This window comes from Meleagris gallopavo, chromosome 21, assembly GCF_000146605.3.
Source record: "Meleagris gallopavo isolate NT-WF06-2002-E0010 breed Aviagen turkey brand Nicholas breeding stock chromosome 21, Turkey_5.1, whole genome shotgun sequence".
Classification (NCBI taxonomy): domain Eukaryota; kingdom Metazoa; phylum Chordata; class Aves; order Galliformes; family Phasianidae; genus Meleagris; species Meleagris gallopavo.
Window position 1 is genome coordinate 533127 of NC_015031.2, and position 20279 is coordinate 553405.

Sequence of the window (20279 nt, forward strand, 5' to 3'; positions counted from 1 at the left end):
GCTCGTGGCGCTGACGTCGTTCGGGACGACGGCGTCCCCCTAAGCTGAGCTTTGCTCCCGCATCGACTCGCGTTCCCGTCGCTTAAACGACAGGAGCACCTGTCTCGTCCAGACGCACGGCAGATACAAACCTCGGACGCCGATGCTAATTGTTCCGTCCCCTCCTCACCGCTGGCTGCCTGGGGGAAGCACCAAGAGCCCACCTTTGCGACGAGGCCAAAGGGCGAGCTCAGCTCTGGAGCGAAGGCAGGAACCTCTGGCAGCTCGGAGAGACGAGTAGCAGCTCGGTGCAGCTCCCAGGCACGTTACCTTTTGGAGGGTCAGGAGCCACAGCATTTCCTAACAGGGCGAAACGCCCTGAGCTCAAACGGCAGAGCTCCACGCATCCCATTCTGCACCAGCTCAAAGCATCTCCAGCTACAAGCTTCCCTTTGTATTAAAGCACAGTACATCGGAAGCCACTTTGCAGCACCAACAGTATTTAAACACTGAGCGCCGTTCTCAAAGTAGCAAATTACAGTTTTATGGACTGTTAATGAGTATTGAAGGCTTTTTAGAAAGCTGAACTAATAGCTTTTCTCTATGATGTCTCCCCCAGGATTCTGGCGCTTGTTATTCAGAGTGAGGTTTAAAGAAACAGCTCCCTCTGGGAATAACAAGTCAGTCCAGCCAGTGTCCTCTACCGTCACTGCATGTCAGTGAGTGCCATTCCGGGACCATTTACTGGAAGCCAAAGAATAGCAGAATCGCTGCCATCTCATCCTCCAGCAAGGCAGAGCTCTCAGGTTTTTCTGAAGTGAGATGACTACCTCACAATTGTGTAATCTGCACAGTAAATGGCTTAGCTAATTTTCAGATCGAGTTTCAGATTACTTGCTAGAAAGACAATGCTCGGAAGCAGGAGCAGTACGCACAGATGTGTGCTTCAGTACGTGCTGGCTCTGCTCTGAGCAATCTGCTACCAGAACTGAAGACATATTAAGCACTTTATAAGTATCTATGACGAAGAGCTACAAATACAGTTGCATTTAAGTATAAATGACTGTTTGTTCACCTCAAAGAAAGCATATAAGTGACATTATTAACCACGATCAGTAATTGTCTTTTTGAGTGCAGAAAACGAAACTTTGACAACTGGACGCCAGCTGGCATTTAACTGGAATCCAGCAGCATGGACAGCCAATGCTAAAGAGCACTTAACACTTATGAAAACCAGCTTTTTCTTTTCCCCCCATGAGTATTTCTCAATTCAGGACAACCTTACTAAATTGTTTAGCACACAACTAACCATGCAAGAAAAGAGCAGAGAATAAAAAAGCAGGCTTACAGTCTTGCGTTCTCCGTTGCGATTAACCACGCGGATGATTTCTCCTGTAGGAATACATTCAATTTGCAGTTCCATCTTTCCAAGGTAAGTTAGTAAGAAGAAAACCTCAACTAGCTGCAGTCTTTGCTTCAGAGCCCTGTTTTGAGAGGAAGAGATGAACCTCTGTATTTATACTACGTGTAGGTGTGAGCTGAAACAATTAAGTTCAAGACTTGTTTCCACTAGTTACAATGTGTGGAGACAGTTCCAAGAAACATAAATTTATGTTCGTGTTTATTGCTCTAAACTTTGTTGGTGTTCCAGTTCTGTCCCAGTGACTTTGGGAAGCCAAGCTGCTGCGGATGCCATTCCATAGGTATTAGCATGAAATAATAATATGGTAAACTTTATAAATGAACCAAGAAATCTGATGGAGAAAAGATTCTTCATCTTCAGCTCTACGGTATTTGGTTTCTAGTAGATAGAAAATACTGATGGCTCCCATGGTAACTACAGGAAGTTCTTCAAATTACTCTGGAATGAAATCATTATTAACTGAATCCTCAAGTCGCTAAGCAGGGCAAAGGAAACCAGCTTGCATGGTACTACACAAAAAACCCCACAGCAACTTTGACAAAAATAAGCTGGTAAATACTATTTTAAGTACAATTACAGCTCTTTACTACAGCTGTATCATTCACTAACGTAGCATCTAGACATATGCATCCACAATCCCCTCCCAGATGCAGAAATCCTGACAGTGACAACAGAAAATAAAACATTGGTTTGAACATCAGGTATTTCAAGTCTTGCTATTATGGGACAATTCCTTCAATCTTTTCTGGAGAGCCAAACTTGACTTTTCAACTCTCCAGATGAATTCCAGAGGATGCTGCTTCAAGAACAGACACAACAAAGAACTTACTGAAAAGAAATGGCCTGTCATTGTTCTGACTTTCATATCTGGAATCATTCTTATACTGGCCTTTGCTGTTATATAGGAGATTGGCCCAGTCCAAAAATCATTTCCTGGATCACCTACTTTCCAATAAAATGTTTCACTGAAAAAGTGCTTTTATCACATTAAAAAAGAAAGCAAGCATCTCTGACACTTCCCCAAACAAAACTGCTCCAGTCTCAGAAACATGGAGCAATACCTTGTCTGTCTTATCTACCCTTCATGCATGGGGACATTACAAAGATTAATGGTCTAGGACATAAAGGTTATTTAACTGGAATGATTTGAGACACAGATGCCAGAATTCTGTATAAAAACAAACAAAAAACACCTAGGAGTTGGCTACAAGGGAGAACAAGGTCTAAAAGAAGGGCAGACGAAGCAGAAAGGGACTGAAAAAATATATAGAAAAGGGAAAAGAAGAGCAGAGTGGTTTCTGCCAAGGCCAAGAGCTGCACTTTAAAACTACATCTAATGTCTGTAACTGGTAACTTTCAGTTTTGATCAGTTTATGGTTAACATGCTAAAATATTTACTATATTTTCCTTTTTGTGATGCAAGTTCTTGTTTTCTGAACTGTCCCTGCACCCCTTATTTCCTCTCACCAATTTGTGTTCCAAGATCTCATACTTCCTCTCTCTTCACTGTTTTCCTCCAGTGATTCTTCCAACCTGTGTTCCAAACGCTCCCACATGGGCTCTCTCACTACTTTCTACATTGCACGTCTGAGATGTTCTCATTTTTTTTAATTGCAGTGACCTTGTGAGAGGAAGAAGACAGTTCCATTACAATAGGAAAGGTAGGATATATGCACTCGTATATTGTCTTTCTTAACTTGAAATTACTGAACAAACTCTGAATAGTTCCCCTGAAAGCTCAGTTTCCAGAGTAACCAAACACAATGTATATGGTACAGATTAATTAGGTGCTGAGTGTCGTTGCCTTGGTTAAATAAACCAGCCACACAAAGAATAGCTTACACTGCATGCTGTATGACACACAACTCTAATGTTTGAGTTTGCCACTGAAGAAAAGAGTTAAAGAATAAGAAGATGAAAGAAAGCTGTACAAATAGAAAATTGGCCTCAAACATTTCCACCTTCATAAAAAATCCTTTTCCCCATTCTCTTTCAAAATAAGCATAAAGGAAAAAAGAGGCATAAGGAAACACGGATATTATCAGCTTAATGTACGAGTTACAAAGTTGGATAATATTGGTGCTCCTGCTTTGACAGGCACCAGCAAGTTTCGATGATCTCAATATCACGTTGTTACCAAAGGACTTCAATCACTTTCCAATAGCGGATCCCTCCAGCTGAGGACAGAAAAAAAACACTGGAAATACTCGTTAGAAATGCAGTTCTCAGAAAGGGTATCATTTCCTCTCTCAAGGAAAGCCAAATCTAGCTTTGTTCTGTTGGCCTTTCAACCACAGTACATTAAGACAAGTTCATCCGAGTGTCACTCAGCGTCCAAGAGCAGAGAAGGAAGTCGTGGTAGGAGAAACAATAGTCTTTATCAAAGGGTATTTTTAGGGTCCAACAAACACGCAAGACATCTTCGAAATATTTCCTGTTTACCCCGAGCTGTTCTACTATCTGTGTGCAGTGATACACTGCGTATCCTGAGGGGAGCTACAAATCACACAGACTGGAGTGAAATAAGGCTATACTGAGGAACATCCCTTGGTAGACATACTTCCTATTTTAATTAAAATAAATTCTCCCAGTAAGGAGCTATGAAAAGTTATCCTTGGATGGAATTATTTGATAGTAATTTTACATTAAAAATACAAACGTTGAAATATGAAGAATAATATAACAGATCTTTTACAAAGACAAAAGTCTGAAATTACACAACCTGTGAGTAAGTCAATTTAGAAGGATCCTTTCCTAAGAGTTAAAACAGCAATTTAAGTGGTTTGAGCATTTTTACAAGGAAAATATCAAAACCTCAGCAATCAAAACCTCAGGGAATAAAGAAGTGAGCTGTAATAGATTTAAGAATGCTTCGTGAGAAGCAACTGTAATCAATTCCTTCTTCTCTTTGTTTCCCCCCAGCAAAACAGCACTTGAATTTTTGTCTTTCACTGTGTCATTCTCAACTATCTTTCATTCCACTCCTCCCCACTGGCCTCTTCCATGAGACCATATACTAGGAGAAACTGTGGAAACAAACATGCAACTTACTTTCAACAACTCCATATTTCGCTGCCTCCCATTAGAAGGCCAAAACTGTTTCCAATTTGCCCCTCTATCTGCAAGCATAAATCCATAGCTGTAATCACGAGTTGCAATCACACAAACAAGGACAGTATTTGTCTTTGGCCTTCTTTTTCAGTCCAAAGCCCTACGGGATGTATTACAGAAGTACTACTGTGCATGAATATTAAACATCACCAAAATATCTTGCAGAAAGACTAGCACGCATAGAATTCATTCTCCCCACCCAAACCAACGACTCTGTTCTCAAATTAATTGAGGCCATGTAGAACATTTCACTGCCAGGATTTATTTTAGTCGTACACGAAAAGAAAACACATGAGTATAAAAACATTTCCAGTGGTCATAACATCCAATCAAAGGTGCTTTAAAAAAAGATAAATTTTACTAGAAATTGCATCATTACAGGTCACGGAATAATCAGAAAAGCTACCATAGGTAACAGTAGTAAACAAAACTGCTACTGTGTGCACAATACTTAAGAAAGAAGTGAGCGGCTCTGTGCAGCATCCTACCGACACACAAGAAGATTCAATCACAGCAGCTGAGGGCATTTTCAGCCAAGTCCTGCAGTGCAAAGGATTAGTTTACAAAATGCAGCTTCTCTCTCCAGTGGCTGAGAGTTACCAGCTCTCATACAACACTAAGGAGCTTGAGTTTCTCGCCCATGTGAAGCGGCTGCACGGCTCCGCCTCTGTGCTGCTCATGAATGGCAGATGCACCCTGATTAGAAGAAACTGGATCTTGGTCCGCAATAAATCACCAGCTGTGGTCTGGAATTCAAAGACCACAGTTCTTTGAGCTCTCCACGGGGTTCTCCTTGCATAGAGTCTCAATATTACGGTTACACAAGCAAAAAAATCAGAAGCGGAGTATCAACCCAAACCTGCGTCTTACTTGCACTTCAGTAGGGATTTGTCTGATGCTGTAATTGCCATGAAAAGTCACATATTTGCAAAATTTAGTGCAAAACAAATTATTTTAGATCTGCTACAAATGTGAAAATGGTTTCTAACATTGTTCCGAAGTGTAACAGGAATGTACAAACTGTAAACCTCAAGGCAGTTTTAATCCATGCAATCAACACTGTATCTTCTGAACCTGCCCTGATCATTTACTGGAAATAGTTTCCAATACCAAGCATTACACAGAGATGCAACTAAAATTTACAGAGGCTAGGTGCTCTTAATCCCCAAACTACAGCAATCTAGCTCGTTTACTCATCTTACAGCTTCCAAAGCACTCAGACTCTGGGATAGCAGAAGATTTCAGACAGTGAATAACAGAAGCAACTGCAAAAGAATTCTCACATCAAAGTATTCATTTTCTCTCTCAAAAAGTCCTAACAAAAAGAACTAACACTTTTTAAGAAAGAGCATAAAATAGTATCCATTCAGTTCTGAAGCAGTACTCCAAAATACACACACCAGCATCCTTTGCTTCACTGTTTCATTTGAACTGAATTTCCTTTTCCACCCATAACTAACAAGACAGTGATTAGCTGCTACCTGTACTTACCATGCACAGCAGCTCAAAGCTGTGTACCCAGAAAATGAGAGACTAACTAACAAGTGCTCTGAGATTCTGTGGAATGTTGGTGTGCCTTCTATCCTTCCCAAAGATCCCTATTTCCTCATCAACAAACACAAACTGCTTTTCAGGTTCTTAACAGTACTTGGTCTTTTTCATTCTATTTCCATCCTTAACTGCACAGGATACATTCACATCTAAGCACCAATAAAAATCAATTTTGCAGTCTGACTGCTATCATTTGGTGTTTAACAATTTTTTGTCAGCACAGATTATGCCATAAGGAAGAACTTACTCCACTGAAATTTCCCATTCGTGTAAGCTCTGCAGCGTGTGCAGCAGAAGTGTGTCACAGTAGTATCAGGGAAGAACCAAAATATGACTTTAGCTTTCTAAATGTGACAGCAGAGAAGAGTCAGGGTTAGTGTGATGTTCAGCAGCTCTGCCAACAAATGCTTCATGAACTATGATATGCTCATCTTTGCTAAAGCATTTCTCAACTGAAGCAATTTCTTTCAGAAATTTTGGGAGCCTGCTAACCCTGAGGCAGGGACAACTACAGAAGTATTTTTACATTACCTTTTTAAATCAGAGGGAGGAAAGGAACAGGCAAATTGTTGAATTATTTTGTAAAAGAACTGCCCCCTCACAAGCAAACCCACACAAAAGGTGTGTTTTGATAAATATATCTCAATCTGGAAAAATTTAAAATGAAAAATCCCAGTATCAGTAAGGCATAAAGAAGATGGATCTACTACAGAAGGAAAACGTACGTCCTCCAAATATTGAGTTGCTGTATGACTTGTTACCACATGTGTTTCCCAAAATGTAATTACTTTACATTTAAAAGTCAAATAAAAATTTAAAATAAACTAGCTAGCCATATCTAATAAATAACTTTTAAATAACTTCAACTCAAAAATTGGAAATCAGTGATTAAGCAGTTATAGCTTAGGAAATATATTATATTGTAAATAAAATATCCTCTACAAAAATAAAAATAGGCCTAAAAACCTATTACAGAATGCAGCTTGCTTAGGATAAGCATTGGATTAAAAACATCTTAAATCACAGAGCATTCACTAGGTGCTATTTGTACAGTTCCTATTCACTGCAAAAGTTACTTTCACTGTAACAGTAAAAATATCTGCATCCACAACTAATTTTCATCTATGAGCTTATTCAGTTTCCAAACAGCCCTACCTGTCTCACTTGCACTGTATTACTCCATCTTCTAAGAGTAAAAGCTTATAATCATCAAGACATTAAGAATCATTTGACTCCTGAATCAGGACCATTAAACGTCCCTTCTGACTTCAGAACTCATTGTGAGATTCTAGATTGTCAGGTTTTTGCAGCCAAGCATTCTCTTCCTGGGCCGGACCCTTTCCTATCAATGTTCTGTTTGGCCGAATCTAGAAGAAAAACAAGAGTTAAAACAACAGGTTAACACAGCACAGAACACCAGTGTTTCTGAACATCAATATGTCGTCATGTAATACGTCCTACATACCTGCTAGAAACTAAGATAAGCAGAAGTGATGCACATACGCAGAAATTATAAAACTTAAAAAATGGAGTAAAGAAACCTGTTTAACATATAAAAACATTAAGCATCATGAAAAAAGAAAGGTAACCTAAATGATTTGGTTTCTAATATGGTGTGTTTATCCATATATGTCCACAACCACGCTGTAGAGTCTGTGGGAGTTCTTAAGCTCAGAGACAGTTGAAACACCAGACTCCCTGAAGTTTCTTACCAGTATATAGAGTAAAATATAAACAGAAACCCTGAGATTTACCAGCCAGCCCAGCAACTTTCATTAGTATATCCCCTTGGGTAATAGTGTCAAAGCCTTCTCAATCTGCTTCATCCAGCAACAATGCAGGACCATTTCAACCACTGCATGACACATTAGCATAACCACAGCAGCATGGGCAATTGTGCACAAACAAAACAATTTTGGCAAAGAGTAGAAGCAAAATTCGAGCTTAGAAGAAACAGTGATTGACCACTTCATTTATTCTATTAAGGTCAAATCGTCCTTTCAAAAATAAAACAAGTCCTGTTAAATAAATAACCTGACTTCCAACTGTCCTGCCCTCCCCAGGTTTAAGTGGCACAGGAAGCACATCTGTACAAGTCTGCCACAGAAAGCAGCACAAGGAGTTCACTTACGGTCTGTCAGAAACTTGGTAGCACTGAGATGAGTTCTCATTTTTACATTTAACTGACAGAACCTCAAGTTCCAAAAACTGAAAGCTGAGAAAGCTGTCTTATTACATTTCCATTATAGCTTTTTGCAATTACTACTGCTGCCATTCCTCTAAGTTAAACAGCTGTACACACCTATGTCCGGATGCACAGAAAGCAAAAGAAATAAAAATTCCAATCAAATCTTCCAAATATGTTACCTGAAAAGGCTGGCTGATGCCAACTATCGACTGCAAATTATTGCTGTAATAACAAAGCAAAAATTCTCCTCCCATATCAGGTATTTCTGCAGCACTCATGTAAACCTGTCAAGAAGAATAAGAATAGAGGCAACGTGAAATTGCCACGGAGAAAGCAACTTTCAAAAAAGCAGTCTCTGCCTTTCAGGACACTATAAAATTTTAGTATTTATAAGCAAATTTTTGAACGTAAGCTAAAAAGGACAAATAACTCTGAAACCATTTGAAAACTTAGGAAGGACATATCCTTCACCATGTTAGCAAGCTGCCTTGGCTCTGCAAGAAAGGAAAAAGTCAAGAGTTGTTGTAAGAGAAGGGGCAAAGCCATACAAGCAGCACTGAAGGAGATGACCTGCCTCCCTGTGGCAATAAGGAGTTACACGAACAAGAGCAATGCCACCACCTCAGCTTGTAGTACCCTAAAGACACGTGGTTCCTGAACTGCAGCCCACAGTATTCTGCTAAAATAATGTTTACAGTGCTCAGATTTTTAAGCTTAGTAATGTAAAAGCAAGATATGAGAGAAATTTTGAGAGTCAGAACACAGATTTAAATACAAGGCAATTTGGGCTCTTCTTAAAAACTTGATTCTTAACTTATGCAACCTCTAGTGAGAAATAACTGCTTTCCATTACTGGAGGCTGATCGTGCCTCAAAAATTAAATTCCTATTTGTATGGAAAAATACCAGTGGAAACAGGTCATTTGTACTCCAAATACATTTGGGTGTTTGTTTACTACTTATTTTTTAAGTCACTTTATGGAATCATAACTAGAAAGCTACATAATAGACAGAAGTTCTTAAACAGGGGCCAAAGCACTCAGAAGCCAAACTGAAGAGAAGTCTAAGAAACACTGATCTGTAGCTCTGTTCGATACCTGGAACTAATTGTGTCTGCTGAATTAGGTACTTAACATGGTAATAAAATAAAATAATCATATGGTAAGCATTTAAGGTCTTCAAGAAACTTTGAAAAATCAAATGAAAAAAAGGTCAGTTACTTGTTTCAGTGGGAGAAATAGATCAAAATATAACATGACAGTAGGATGCAATATAATTAAAAGCTACCACAGAGATAATTATTTTCATCAGTTACTGTAAACACTAAGAGTAGATCTGAGAACAGATGCTGGACTACCTAAAAATTATGAAGAAATAAGAGATATTTTAAACAGTAACTTCATATGTTTGACTGGAAAGGAAGAGGAGAAAATCCTGAAGAAGGGGATATGGAACAAAAAGACCCTTGAACATTTCTCTGAAAGGAACTACATTAGAAAGAGATGTAATTACTTGTTTACTGTCTTCATTAGAAGAAATTTCATCATCTTCTACCCAAGCATAAGTAACGTAGTCATTCGCATGCCTGAAAGTCACCTGTGAAGGAAGACACAAACCATCAACCTTCTGAAGGAAACAGAAAACAGACTGCATGGAAAACTCCAAGATGCAAGATACAGATTTATTGCTTCATTGAAGCAGCTAAAACGCTTTGCTTTTAAGAGCAAAACATTTTTGGGGTATGCAGAGATCTTTACTTTATGAAAAGATGTGAACTGTCTGTTCTCACACTTCCACTGACACTTCCTTCTCTCCTGTAGAAATCTTTTAAACTTCAGGCATCAGGAGAGGGCAATTCTCTTTTACAGTTTTTGTCAACCATTACTTAATCAAAACCTACGTTATCTTAGCAGATAATTTAAAGAGTGGGAAAAAGTCCACATTCATCTTGATAGGCAACCAAACTCTCGCTCACAGAACTATCAGCAATAAGGACACATGACTATTTTGAGAGTTTCCCACAATGTCCTGGGCCAAAAGATTATCAACTTCTTTCTCCATATTCACCATCTTCATTAAAAAGTCACGATGCTGTAACATTACCTTGAAGAGTCCAATCCAGTCCCAAGCACTGCTTGGGAATCCAGGCACTGCAGAATAGCTGATGAGAACATCGTGTTCTGCACTCCACTCACCCTCAGGACTCAGTGTGACCAAAGGATCTGATAAAAGAGGCTTCAACTAGACAAGAAAACCAAATTTACAGTCAGCCAAGTCTGTCTGCCTTTCAGTCATTCCATTCAAGTTATTCTCTGCAACATTTGCTGCGATACTCTTAACCGAATAGGAATAGCCTGATAGCAATTTGCTGCCTTCACTTTAATTGCAGAGACCAGGACTTACAGAAGCCGTTTTCCTACACTTTGCAAGTTAAGATTTAAAACTTTATTAAAAAAAAAAAAAAAAGGGACAGCACCTCAAGCTCAAAAGTTCCTGTAACAGGTTTGTGATCGCTGATGCCATAGCTCATGTGACTGATATAGTTATTTAATGTAACAGAAATGGTCTGCTCTTCTTCAGAGAAATCATCTTCTTTTAATGCACGCTGGCAGAGACTTTTCACTCTCCAAAGAATTCTATCAGTCCATGCTGGCTTCCTTTTCTTCTCACTGCAGAAATGAGAGTACAAAAGTGAAATGAGAAGAAAAAGCAGCTGCCAAAAGCTAAATCTACTCATAGTTGGAAAGACTGTCAGATGAGTATTAATATAAGAAGGCAATCATATCCAGGCTTCATTTTACAGCTCTGTCCAACATGCTTTACAACTAACAATTCTTTAATTTGAATGCAACTCCACGTACAGGAGGTAAGTTTCACAGGATTATGAGAGGAGTAAAATGAAGGGGAGAAGTGCATTCCAATGGGTTAGTCAGCTTCATACAGGAAATGATACTTTCTCCTAAGAGACTCCCTGAGAACATGCAAGAACACTGAGATGATACAATGACTGCCATAAGGTTCAGCTATACAGTCATTCTGAAGAAAAGGGCATAACTTTAAAGACGTAGGAGAAGTCTGAATTATATTTGAAATTACTCAGAATTTTTGAGAACAACTTAAAAACTAGAACTGGACAAGTTTTAGGTACCTGACATTAATCATACATGACACTGCAGTATGGTACACCTGTACCAGATAGTATTTCAAGTTTCCAAGCTACTGCTGTCCCATTACAAGAGGCTGGAAAAATCCCATAACTAATAAAATTGTGTCTGTAACTGTAATATACATCAAACTGTAATCATAATTCAGAGTTTCCTTTTATACCATATCAATAACAACAGAAGACATGAGCCTTTCGTGGTTCTCTCTGTAGTGGAAGATTAACAGCAACTCTCTGTATGGATGTATCACTTCAAATTGAAATGGAGAAAAGATCATACCCTATGGAAGAGGAATTAGAATGGGCTGGATTGAATTATAAGAGTTAATGAGCAGGATGTGTAAGGACAACTGTCAGTTTAATATCTTCAAATATCAGAATCATCATCAAGTGAAAATAACATTTGGTTCAATATGCAACACTTTTTTTTTTTAAAGCCCTTCTCATATAAGAAGTCAGATTCACCTTTAAAAAGGTGGTAAGATCTTAAATGACTGAGGGGCTGTACCCAGTCATTTCAGTAATTCAGTAAACCGACAGAAATCTTGATGAGATGCCATATGTCTGCTCTGCTGTGCAAGAAAATACCAGAAGAACAGCTCAAGTAAACACACTCACTGTGTTAGAGAAAAATGGCACTTTAGGAGGGAAAGAAAAACTCAACATCTACACTGAGAAAGTATGGAAGATAACAAAATATCGTGTGCTTTCGTGTGCTTCTTATAGAGCAGACTTCTCAATGGTGCTTAAAAGAGACAAGTGCCTTGAGGTTTACTGACCAGCTCTAACAGCATGCATAAGCATTCTTCTTCTTCCTCAAATAAACTAACACAGGCTATCTGGCTGTGAATCATTCTTAGAATTTCGAGGTTTGGATTTCTATGGATATTTTTTATTGTCTGAATTTATTTCTGGTTCCATTATATCTCTTCACAAAATGTCTTTGGGTCCAAATGAGTGAATTCCCAAGGTCACAGGCAGCAGCAGAGCAGACAACGCTACAGCTTTCAGACAGGCTCAGAAAATCCCTGCAGAAAATCAGCTGTCATCTGATTTTCAAATATTTCATAAAAATCAAATCAAAAGCTCAGAAGGAGCATTGTTTTGATTCTGAAATATTTACAAATCTATGAAATCCAGAAGGTTATCTTCTTACTTAAACCAAAACAGGGACTTCTGCTCTCTGGAAATAAAGAAATATGTCAGTACAAAAAAGCCTCTGTTTGGACAGGAACTTATCCTTCTGTTGAAACACAAGGCTAATATTTAACAACAAATATTAGTACTATGGAAACTTAAAATAATCCATTTCACAACTTGAAATTATTTATAAAGACATATTTACATTTATATTCAAATGACAACAGTAACAAGTGAAATGCTTAAGCAGAGAAGGAAAAGAAAAAGTGCAGGCTATTATTCTTCCCCTTTTGCTTATTTTTTGATAACCAAAGGGTGCTTTTAACATTCAAGAAAACAAAAACTGCATAACTGAGTAGTAGTTTGCCCTGTTAATCTAGTCTTTCTAAAAAGGATTCACTCCTGCTTCCCTTATGTGATCAGCAGATTTGGGCTTCTTCAGAAACATTTCACATTTGCTCACATTTTGAGCCAAGCAGAACAGCTCAATAGCTTCAGGTAATCAGCATACTCAGGAAATTCAGGCTTGCTCAGCATGGTTATTGCGACTAAAGCACTTTATTCATTCTAATACTCCATGTCTGAACACATCTTTGTGTGCCTTTACCTTGTATCATACACATCCGAATGAAGGTCAAACTTGTAGGTGGGTTTAAACTGCAGAGGACCCTCTATGAATTCCTGAAGAAATGCTTCCTTCTTTTTTGCCATATTTAACTGCAGAAATAAAGTTTAAAAGTTATGATTAAAAATCAGAGCCCAAAAGGTTATTTGAAAAGGACCCGAGAAAGCATTTTCCAAGAACTGAACATCTCAGTCAATACATCACACTTGGAAAAGTAAATTCAGAAGTGTCAATTTGTTACTGCCAGAACTCTTGACACGATCTGTTTAAAAGTTTCTAATTCATTCCAGAATAAGAGTCTCTTAAAGATAATCCTTGGGAGCAGAAGAAAGGAGAAATTAATGTGAAGAACAATTTACAGGCCATGAAGATAAGAAAAAAACCTCAGCCAAACAGGAAATTAGGAGTAGGAAATTAAAAGCATAAAAAGTTTGCAGTTAATTGAGGCTTATGACTGAGAATGAACAGGTGGTAGAACTGTTCCACCTCAGGACTACTCAGAATTTCTCTTTTTAAACAGAAATTAGCAATTCGAGAGCTATTGTTAATTACTGCCTCGTATTTGTATCCATTTAACCATAATAATAAAAACACAACAATTAAGACAGCTTACCTGGTCCTTCTCCCACAGCAGATTGTATCGCTTGTTGTTTATCGATTCTCGGACAAAATGAATGCCATAATCTGCTATTCGGAAGTTGAGATCTCCAAACCAGAAGAGAACACTAAAGAAGCAAACAACCACAGCAGATCCGTAGGAATTCATTAACTCATAGGGGAAGAATTCAATAGAACATAAACCATGATGCTAATTAGGTGCCCTAATCACTTAGATTACTTAATCTGAACAGCACAAACACAAACATTAAGTTATAGATAAGCTTACAGAGGTACAGCCTGCTAAACAAGAAATTCAAAGGAACTGAAACAGTCAATTAAGCTCTTTGCATTCCTGTTGCTTGCTCATTACTGCCCACGTATTAACTTATCCCAAGCACCCTAATGACTTACATATCTAATAGAAACAGATTTAGAATTCAATTTTCGCAGTCAGTAAAATAAGTAACAAAATTTGTGACCTATTCACTCCTTGGCAATGTTAATCTGGAGCACCTTGGGGAAGCAGGGGTACAAAGCAGGTGTTCTGCAGCTATTAGGAATGAAAGCAGTTATTATGTAGCACTGCAGTGTACCAACAGCAATGCTTTAGACAATAGGAAAGGTGCCTATTCAAATAAACAAAGATCTCTTAGGAAATCCCCAGTGCTATTGTTTTATCCAGGGGCTGTGGTTCCATTCGATATCACAGCAACAGAACTTAAATTTAACATCTGTACTTTCTTACATGATGGTGTTATGATACCAGCCCATGGGCACTACCAAGAAAATGAAACAGAATTATCAAACACATACTGGGAGAGGAAAACTAATGATTTTTAAACTCATATTTCATGCATGTTTACCTGATTTTAATGGACTCATTAATAATTAAACTGCTAAACCCTACACAGGCACTTTTAAGAGATAAATACAACACAGACAGAATACTGTCAGAACGACTCACTCGTGATCCAATGTATTTGGAATATTCTCTTCTTCAAACTGCATTTCCAGAATTTTTTCAAAGTCATCCAGTCGCTGCTCTGTGTTCTCCATGTGTGCTGGCAAATGGCAGTTTATGAAACAAATTGTATGTCCATAGAGGGACATCCGAATGGTGACTCCTCCTTTGTTCCCCTGGAACACAGAAGATCAACAACATTGTCCAAAACTACAGTCAACACCTGTAAACACAGCTGTTAACACCACGTATCAAATTTCAAATCCTGCTATTTCTATTTAAATGAATACAATTTCTTTCTACATAAGTTGTTGTATATCAGTAATAAACTGGCAAAATATTATGGTCTGTGCTGAACATCAGGTTCAAGCCACCAAACCGTTCAGAGGTACGAAGCACCATAAGCATAAGTAATCAGTGAAATTAAGTAGTGAATATTTCTTTACCCAATATCCATACAGGCCCGTGCGTGTGTAGTGGGTATGAACATCCCGTATGAAAGGAAGATGGGCATGTTTCACAAAGATCAGCAGCAGTAACCCCTGCATGCGGACGGAGGAGAGCTGTGAAAGATACAAAATGGTCATTCATTTCCAGAGAGGTATTTGAAACTCTTTGGATGTACTTCATAGGAGTTGCTGGGTAAAGCACACCAGAGCAGAAGTCATGCGGCCCTTGCACCAAGCCTGGCCATGGTGCTGTGATGCTGCACACGGAGATGCATTTTACTGCTGTGAAGCACACATTCTTACGCTAGACTGTCATAAACAACCTCTGATGAATCTATCACTTAGGCTGTGTGTTATACTGCAAATTTGAACTCAAACCACTATTCACCCATACATTTCTAACGACTGCCCCACCACCTCCTGTCTCCCTCTTTAATCATCCCATTCAGTAACACAAACAAATCCTTCTCTTTTCACCCATGATCTTAACAGTGCACACCTGCAAGTCCTCCAGGAGAAGAAAGTTGTTAAATGCCATTAAAATACCCAGAAGGCATAGCAATAATTTCTAGGCATCCACAAAACTCTGAGCTATAAAGAATTAAATCTTGCATGCAATAGCCTGAAGAAAACAATTCACTGAACACTTCCAAAGCAAAGATGCTCAACTAGCAGCTGAGATGTTCTTTCAGCTTTAAACTAGAGGTATGGTTGCCTTTTTTGTTTGTTTGCTTTGTGTTTTTTTGGTGAAGGCAGTCTAATGGAGCTGACCATTAAAAATTTATAAACTTTATGATATTCCTGGCAGGAGAGTCAGAACTCAGATAAAGTATTTGCTTTAATGACAACAATACAATTGAAACTAAACTGCATTGAAATATATTAATTGCACTTCAATTTTGTATTGGCTGAACTTAGGGAAAGACTACATTACAATAAAAACTGATCTTAAGATCAACAAAAGAACTTCAGCAGAAGCGCACCAACTGGATCTAAAATTTACTACAGAGTTCCTTCATTCTTTGCCTCCTCATCTATGCTGCTCAGTGATTTCTGAATACATGATACCATTTGCACTGTCCTTGAACCCAATGAAATACTAACCATACAATACTGAAATGATGCATCACAGTTACTAGGTAGCAAAAATATCAGACATGGGTAAAAGCACTCTTTGCCTTTACATAATTACCTACATGAGACACGAAATCTTTCAGCCCTTTTAAAGGAGGGATCTTGTCCGCAAGCTCAGCTCCTTCTGTTTTCCAAAGCTCAATGTTTATTTACTATATTTGTCCCCAAACACTCCTCAGGACCAACAGACCACTACAAAACAGGTAACCATTCCCCTCTAAATCAGCCCACTTCCAGATGAATCCCTGCATAAGCTCTCCTACCCGCCTGTTTGGTTCTGAACTGGCCTGCCAGTAACATGGGAGCCGTGTCCATGACCTAGTTCACCTCTCATTATTAGGGCTAATCCTGTCCTGCTGAAAGCCATTAGGTGGCAGCATTACTGTGTCCAAAGTGCTGCATTAACAAATTAAAATTCAAAACCAACCACGCATGCCGCTGGGAATTCTTTTCAACTGTACACAGTGCCCAAACATCAGCCTGCAGCCAGCTTTTGAAAGGTTATCAGCAGTGACTTACGCTACAATGAACTATGCTTTCTTTTCTTCTTGTAATTCCCAATGGGTCCTTTGTTTTGTTTAATTACAGTTAAAAGATTTGAATAGCTACTGAGTCTGATTAGCATGCAGATAATATAATAATCTCAGCAAAATCACCCTAAAATAATGCTTGATTTAGAAAACCAGTAAACCATTCAAAGGGTTTTGATCTCTATTTGTTAGAGATATTCAGGATATCCTCCTACACTTACTGTTCACATAACTGAAACACCAGCATTTTAGCTGATCTTATGCCCCATGTTTTACCACAAAATCTTGCTATTTAAACTACCCTATCATATCATCAGTTGAAGTAAAGCCTTTAGAATAATCTTTATACTTGTTAAAATCCTGTTTCTACATATATGCAATCAATTTTCACCTGGAAAGAAGATGGGGAAAAAAGAAAAAGAAACCTTACCAATCTTAATGAAAATCACTGCACTGCTTGGGATACCTACAGTGAAGGCAGGCACTAAGCAGACTACATTAGAAGCATCACAACACACTTCCCCACTATCGCACAGATCAAAAAAATACTACAAATAAGAGAGAGAGAGAGATATTGTGGCTACAAGAAGTATGCTGTTGATTATAAGTTTACAGCTCATTTGATTGTAAGTAATCTTCACTTCTCTGCCCCTTGAGAATGTGTTCTCATTATGATAATGTTTTTCTACTCATCACATGCTTCTACAGCAATTAAACTGGATGTTGCCAGTGTATTCGAACAGCTGACCTGCAAAAACATCAAAGCTGCCCAACTGTTCCAAATGAGAAATGAAAAACTAAGTCCAATTTTTGCTGCTAAAATTAGAGACATGATTATTATTAATAGAGACCTTTTTTAAATGCCTTTATCAATAAACCAGAAAAATATGAGTTTGTCAGAGAAACATTTCCAACATTCACCTACAGATATGACTGACACCTACAAAATGCACCATCAACTTATCTTTTATGGATAAGAATGAATTTGAGGGGAAAACAATAGATAAATGAAGCCAGGGAAAGCATTTTCTTTCACTGCTGCAACAGTAAAGAGACGTAACTAATTACCTTGATGTATCCCAATGGAGACAGCACGGACATGAAGAAAATGCTCCATGGATCATCAAATGCCAAGTCAGACAGAAAATTTGTGATTCTTGAGTTCACTTCCTGTAACCTGAATACATCAAGATTACTTTTCCTGCACTGACTTCTTTACAACACGCTGAATTCTGGATAACATGCGTATCAAAATGAACGTGCTCTTGGTGCCAACAAAGAAAACAAGCAATATTAGATGTGTTTTAAAAAGAGTTATTCTGTATTTTGTCATGAAACAACAGAAAGGAGAGAAGATTCTCTTGGTATAAAGCATCTCTCTTCTAAGTCAGTGACTCCAGTGCAGAAACTCAATTTTGCAGTAAACTCACAACAGAAGTTCTTTAACATTTACTTACCCTATAACATACATATCCATAGCAGGGCTCAGTGAATCGAGCTGAAGTAAACTGGTGACATCAGGTGGTGGAGAAGCTGTGCCCACATTCCAGGTCACTAAATGTAGTCTACAAACAAACAACATCACAGAAAACCAATGCTAAAACTGAAATGCAAACAGAATTTCTACTGATAGAGAAGAAATGTATTTATTAACTAGCATTCAAACCAACACAAAGCTTAAAACACCAAGACAACCAACTCGAGGGAACGTAACCTGAATTCTCGCCACTTGTCCTTCATTTTTTTCCCCCAAATAAGGAAAGCTTCATCTAGAGTGCGACACACTTCTTCATGAACCTCATCATCGGAGCTGATGTCCTCTACACAAGCCATCAACTGGGCTACGCGCTGCCGGAGCTGCAGGCGGCCGCTGGACCCTGCGCTGCTGACACTCGCAGAACGGCTGCGGAAGGTGTGCAGGCTTTCTAAATCATGCAGGGAAAGGGCTGCCGACTCCTGAAATGCATCTTCGCTACCCAAGGATGCCATTTGATCAAGAGAAAGTAACCAAGCTCTGAAGGTCTAGCCCATGAGGATCCTTGCTATAAAGGAAACAGAAGGCTAAGGATCTTTCAGGTCAAGTTTTCACTCGTGTGAAATTCAGCATTCTTCTAATGCAGGAGGAGAAATGCAGATGCGGCACTGTAGCACTATCACCACACTCAAAGGCTTGTTACAAAAGCTGCAGCTACATCCTACCTCACACACCCAATTGTTTCCCCCTAGTAGATTTAATGTGGTTAATTCTATAAGCTCAAGATTTAAAAGAACTTACTGTTGCTTTGAATCAATCATGTGCCTTCACCCGCAGGTTAGTACAAACATAATCTCCAGCTTCCAAGCATCAAGCACACACTTCCAACCAAAAGCAAACAAACCTCTCAACTACCACCAAAACACATGTATCCTGCTTCTGTTTTCAGTAAGATGGTAATTTTTATTATCAGAGCTTTTAAAAAGGCATTCACTTTACTATCAGTTTTGTTATAAATGAACCTTAAAAAAAAATATACACACACACACACACACACACAAAAAGACGTTTACCATCTGCCTCAAAGAACCCTACAAACACTGCTAGAAGGTTAAATAATGAATCCCAAAATGACACCCCTTATTAGAGCAGTATTTTTATGTCCCGTTCGACTTCCTGCTCGAGGTGACACACAGCATATGTGGAAGAGACCTCGCATCCCTCACTGCGCCAATGAGCCACAATTCCTCTCAACAACAGTTTCTCTTTATATGCTGCAGTCAGCCAAAAGCTATTCTAGAACAAATTCCTCACAGAAAAAAAAAAGGTCAGTAATGCTGCAGACCCTCATCCTGCTGTCAAAGAGATGTACCACTGGGGAACTCTGTCAATTAATTTCTTCAGACAGTTATCTGAGGAAACAAAACTGAATTAACGCTTAAGCCAACAGTCATCATAGGTGGAAATTCAATTCAAAACGTCCAGCATCCACGCTGGGAATAAGAATCACAGAACCATAAAATGGCTTGGGTTGGAAGGTACCTCAAGTATCATCAAGTTCCAACCCCCTGCCACAGGCAGGGCCACCATCCTCCAGACCTAGTACCAGTGCAGGCTGCCTAGGGCTCCATCCAATCTGGCCTTGAACACCTCCAGGAATGGGGCACCCACAGCCTCTCCGGGCGCTGGTTCCAGCACCTCACCACTCTCTGTGAAGAACTTCCCCTGACATCCAATCTAAACTTTCCCTCCTTGAGCTTAAAACCATTAAAGAACATGAGAAAGATTACAGCAAAAGTTTCAAGTACATCCTTATATGAAAACTCAGTTTCATTGTAGATCATGACTATGCACGCAGGAAAAACGTATAGTTTGGAATGCATGCACCTCTGCAAGGCAATGAACCGTGAGCATCCCCAGGGCTGTATCTGCTGTGTGAGCAGCACCAGCTG

The 20279-nt window shown here is 38.9% G+C and overlaps 1 protein-coding gene across 2 annotated transcripts; it reads right to left on the reverse strand.

The window, feature by feature from the left end:
- Positions 1 to 4754: 4754 nt before the first annotated feature.
- On the reverse strand, positions 4755 to 18895 carry INPP5K (inositol polyphosphate-5-phosphatase K). Of its 2 annotated transcripts, XM_019621888.2 has the most exons (13): positions 18568 to 18895; positions 18311 to 18418; positions 17922 to 18030; positions 15187 to 15303; positions 14744 to 14916; positions 13793 to 13904; positions 13162 to 13271; positions 12571 to 12597; positions 10728 to 10920; positions 10355 to 10492; positions 9764 to 9847; positions 8432 to 8536; positions 4755 to 7431 (listed from the first exon to the last, which is right to left on the reverse strand). In XM_019621888.2, the coding sequence occupies exons 1-13, from the start codon at positions 18840 to 18842 to the stop codon at positions 7333 to 7335; spliced, it is 1650 nt and encodes a 549-aa protein (XP_019477433.1). In that variant the 5' UTR covers positions 18843 to 18895; the 3' UTR covers positions 4755 to 7332. The 2 variants fall into 2 exon arrangements, with proteins under 2 accessions (XP_019477433.1, XP_010720030.2); XM_010721728.3 differs by lacking the exon at positions 12571 to 12597 and having other exon boundaries at positions 18568 to 18884.
- Between the last annotated feature and the right edge of the window lie 1384 nt (positions 18896 to 20279).

What these genes read in the sequence shown, in the direction of transcription:
- INPP5K (XM_019621888.2), bottom strand. Translation starts at nt 18,842, where the DNA reads ATGGCATCCTTGGGTAGCGAAGATGCATTTCAGGAGTCGGCAGCCCTT. An exon ending in TGCTGTGGGAGAAGGACCAG is followed by an intron (nt 13,272 to 13,792) that starts GTAAGCTGTCTT and finishes TTATTTCTGCAG; the next exon opens with TTAAATATGGCAAAAAAGAA. An exon ending in CAGGAACTTTTGAGCTTGAG is followed by an intron (nt 10,493 to 10,727) that starts GTGCTGTCCCTT and finishes TTTCTTGTCTAG; the next exon opens with TTGAAGCCTCTTTTATCAGA.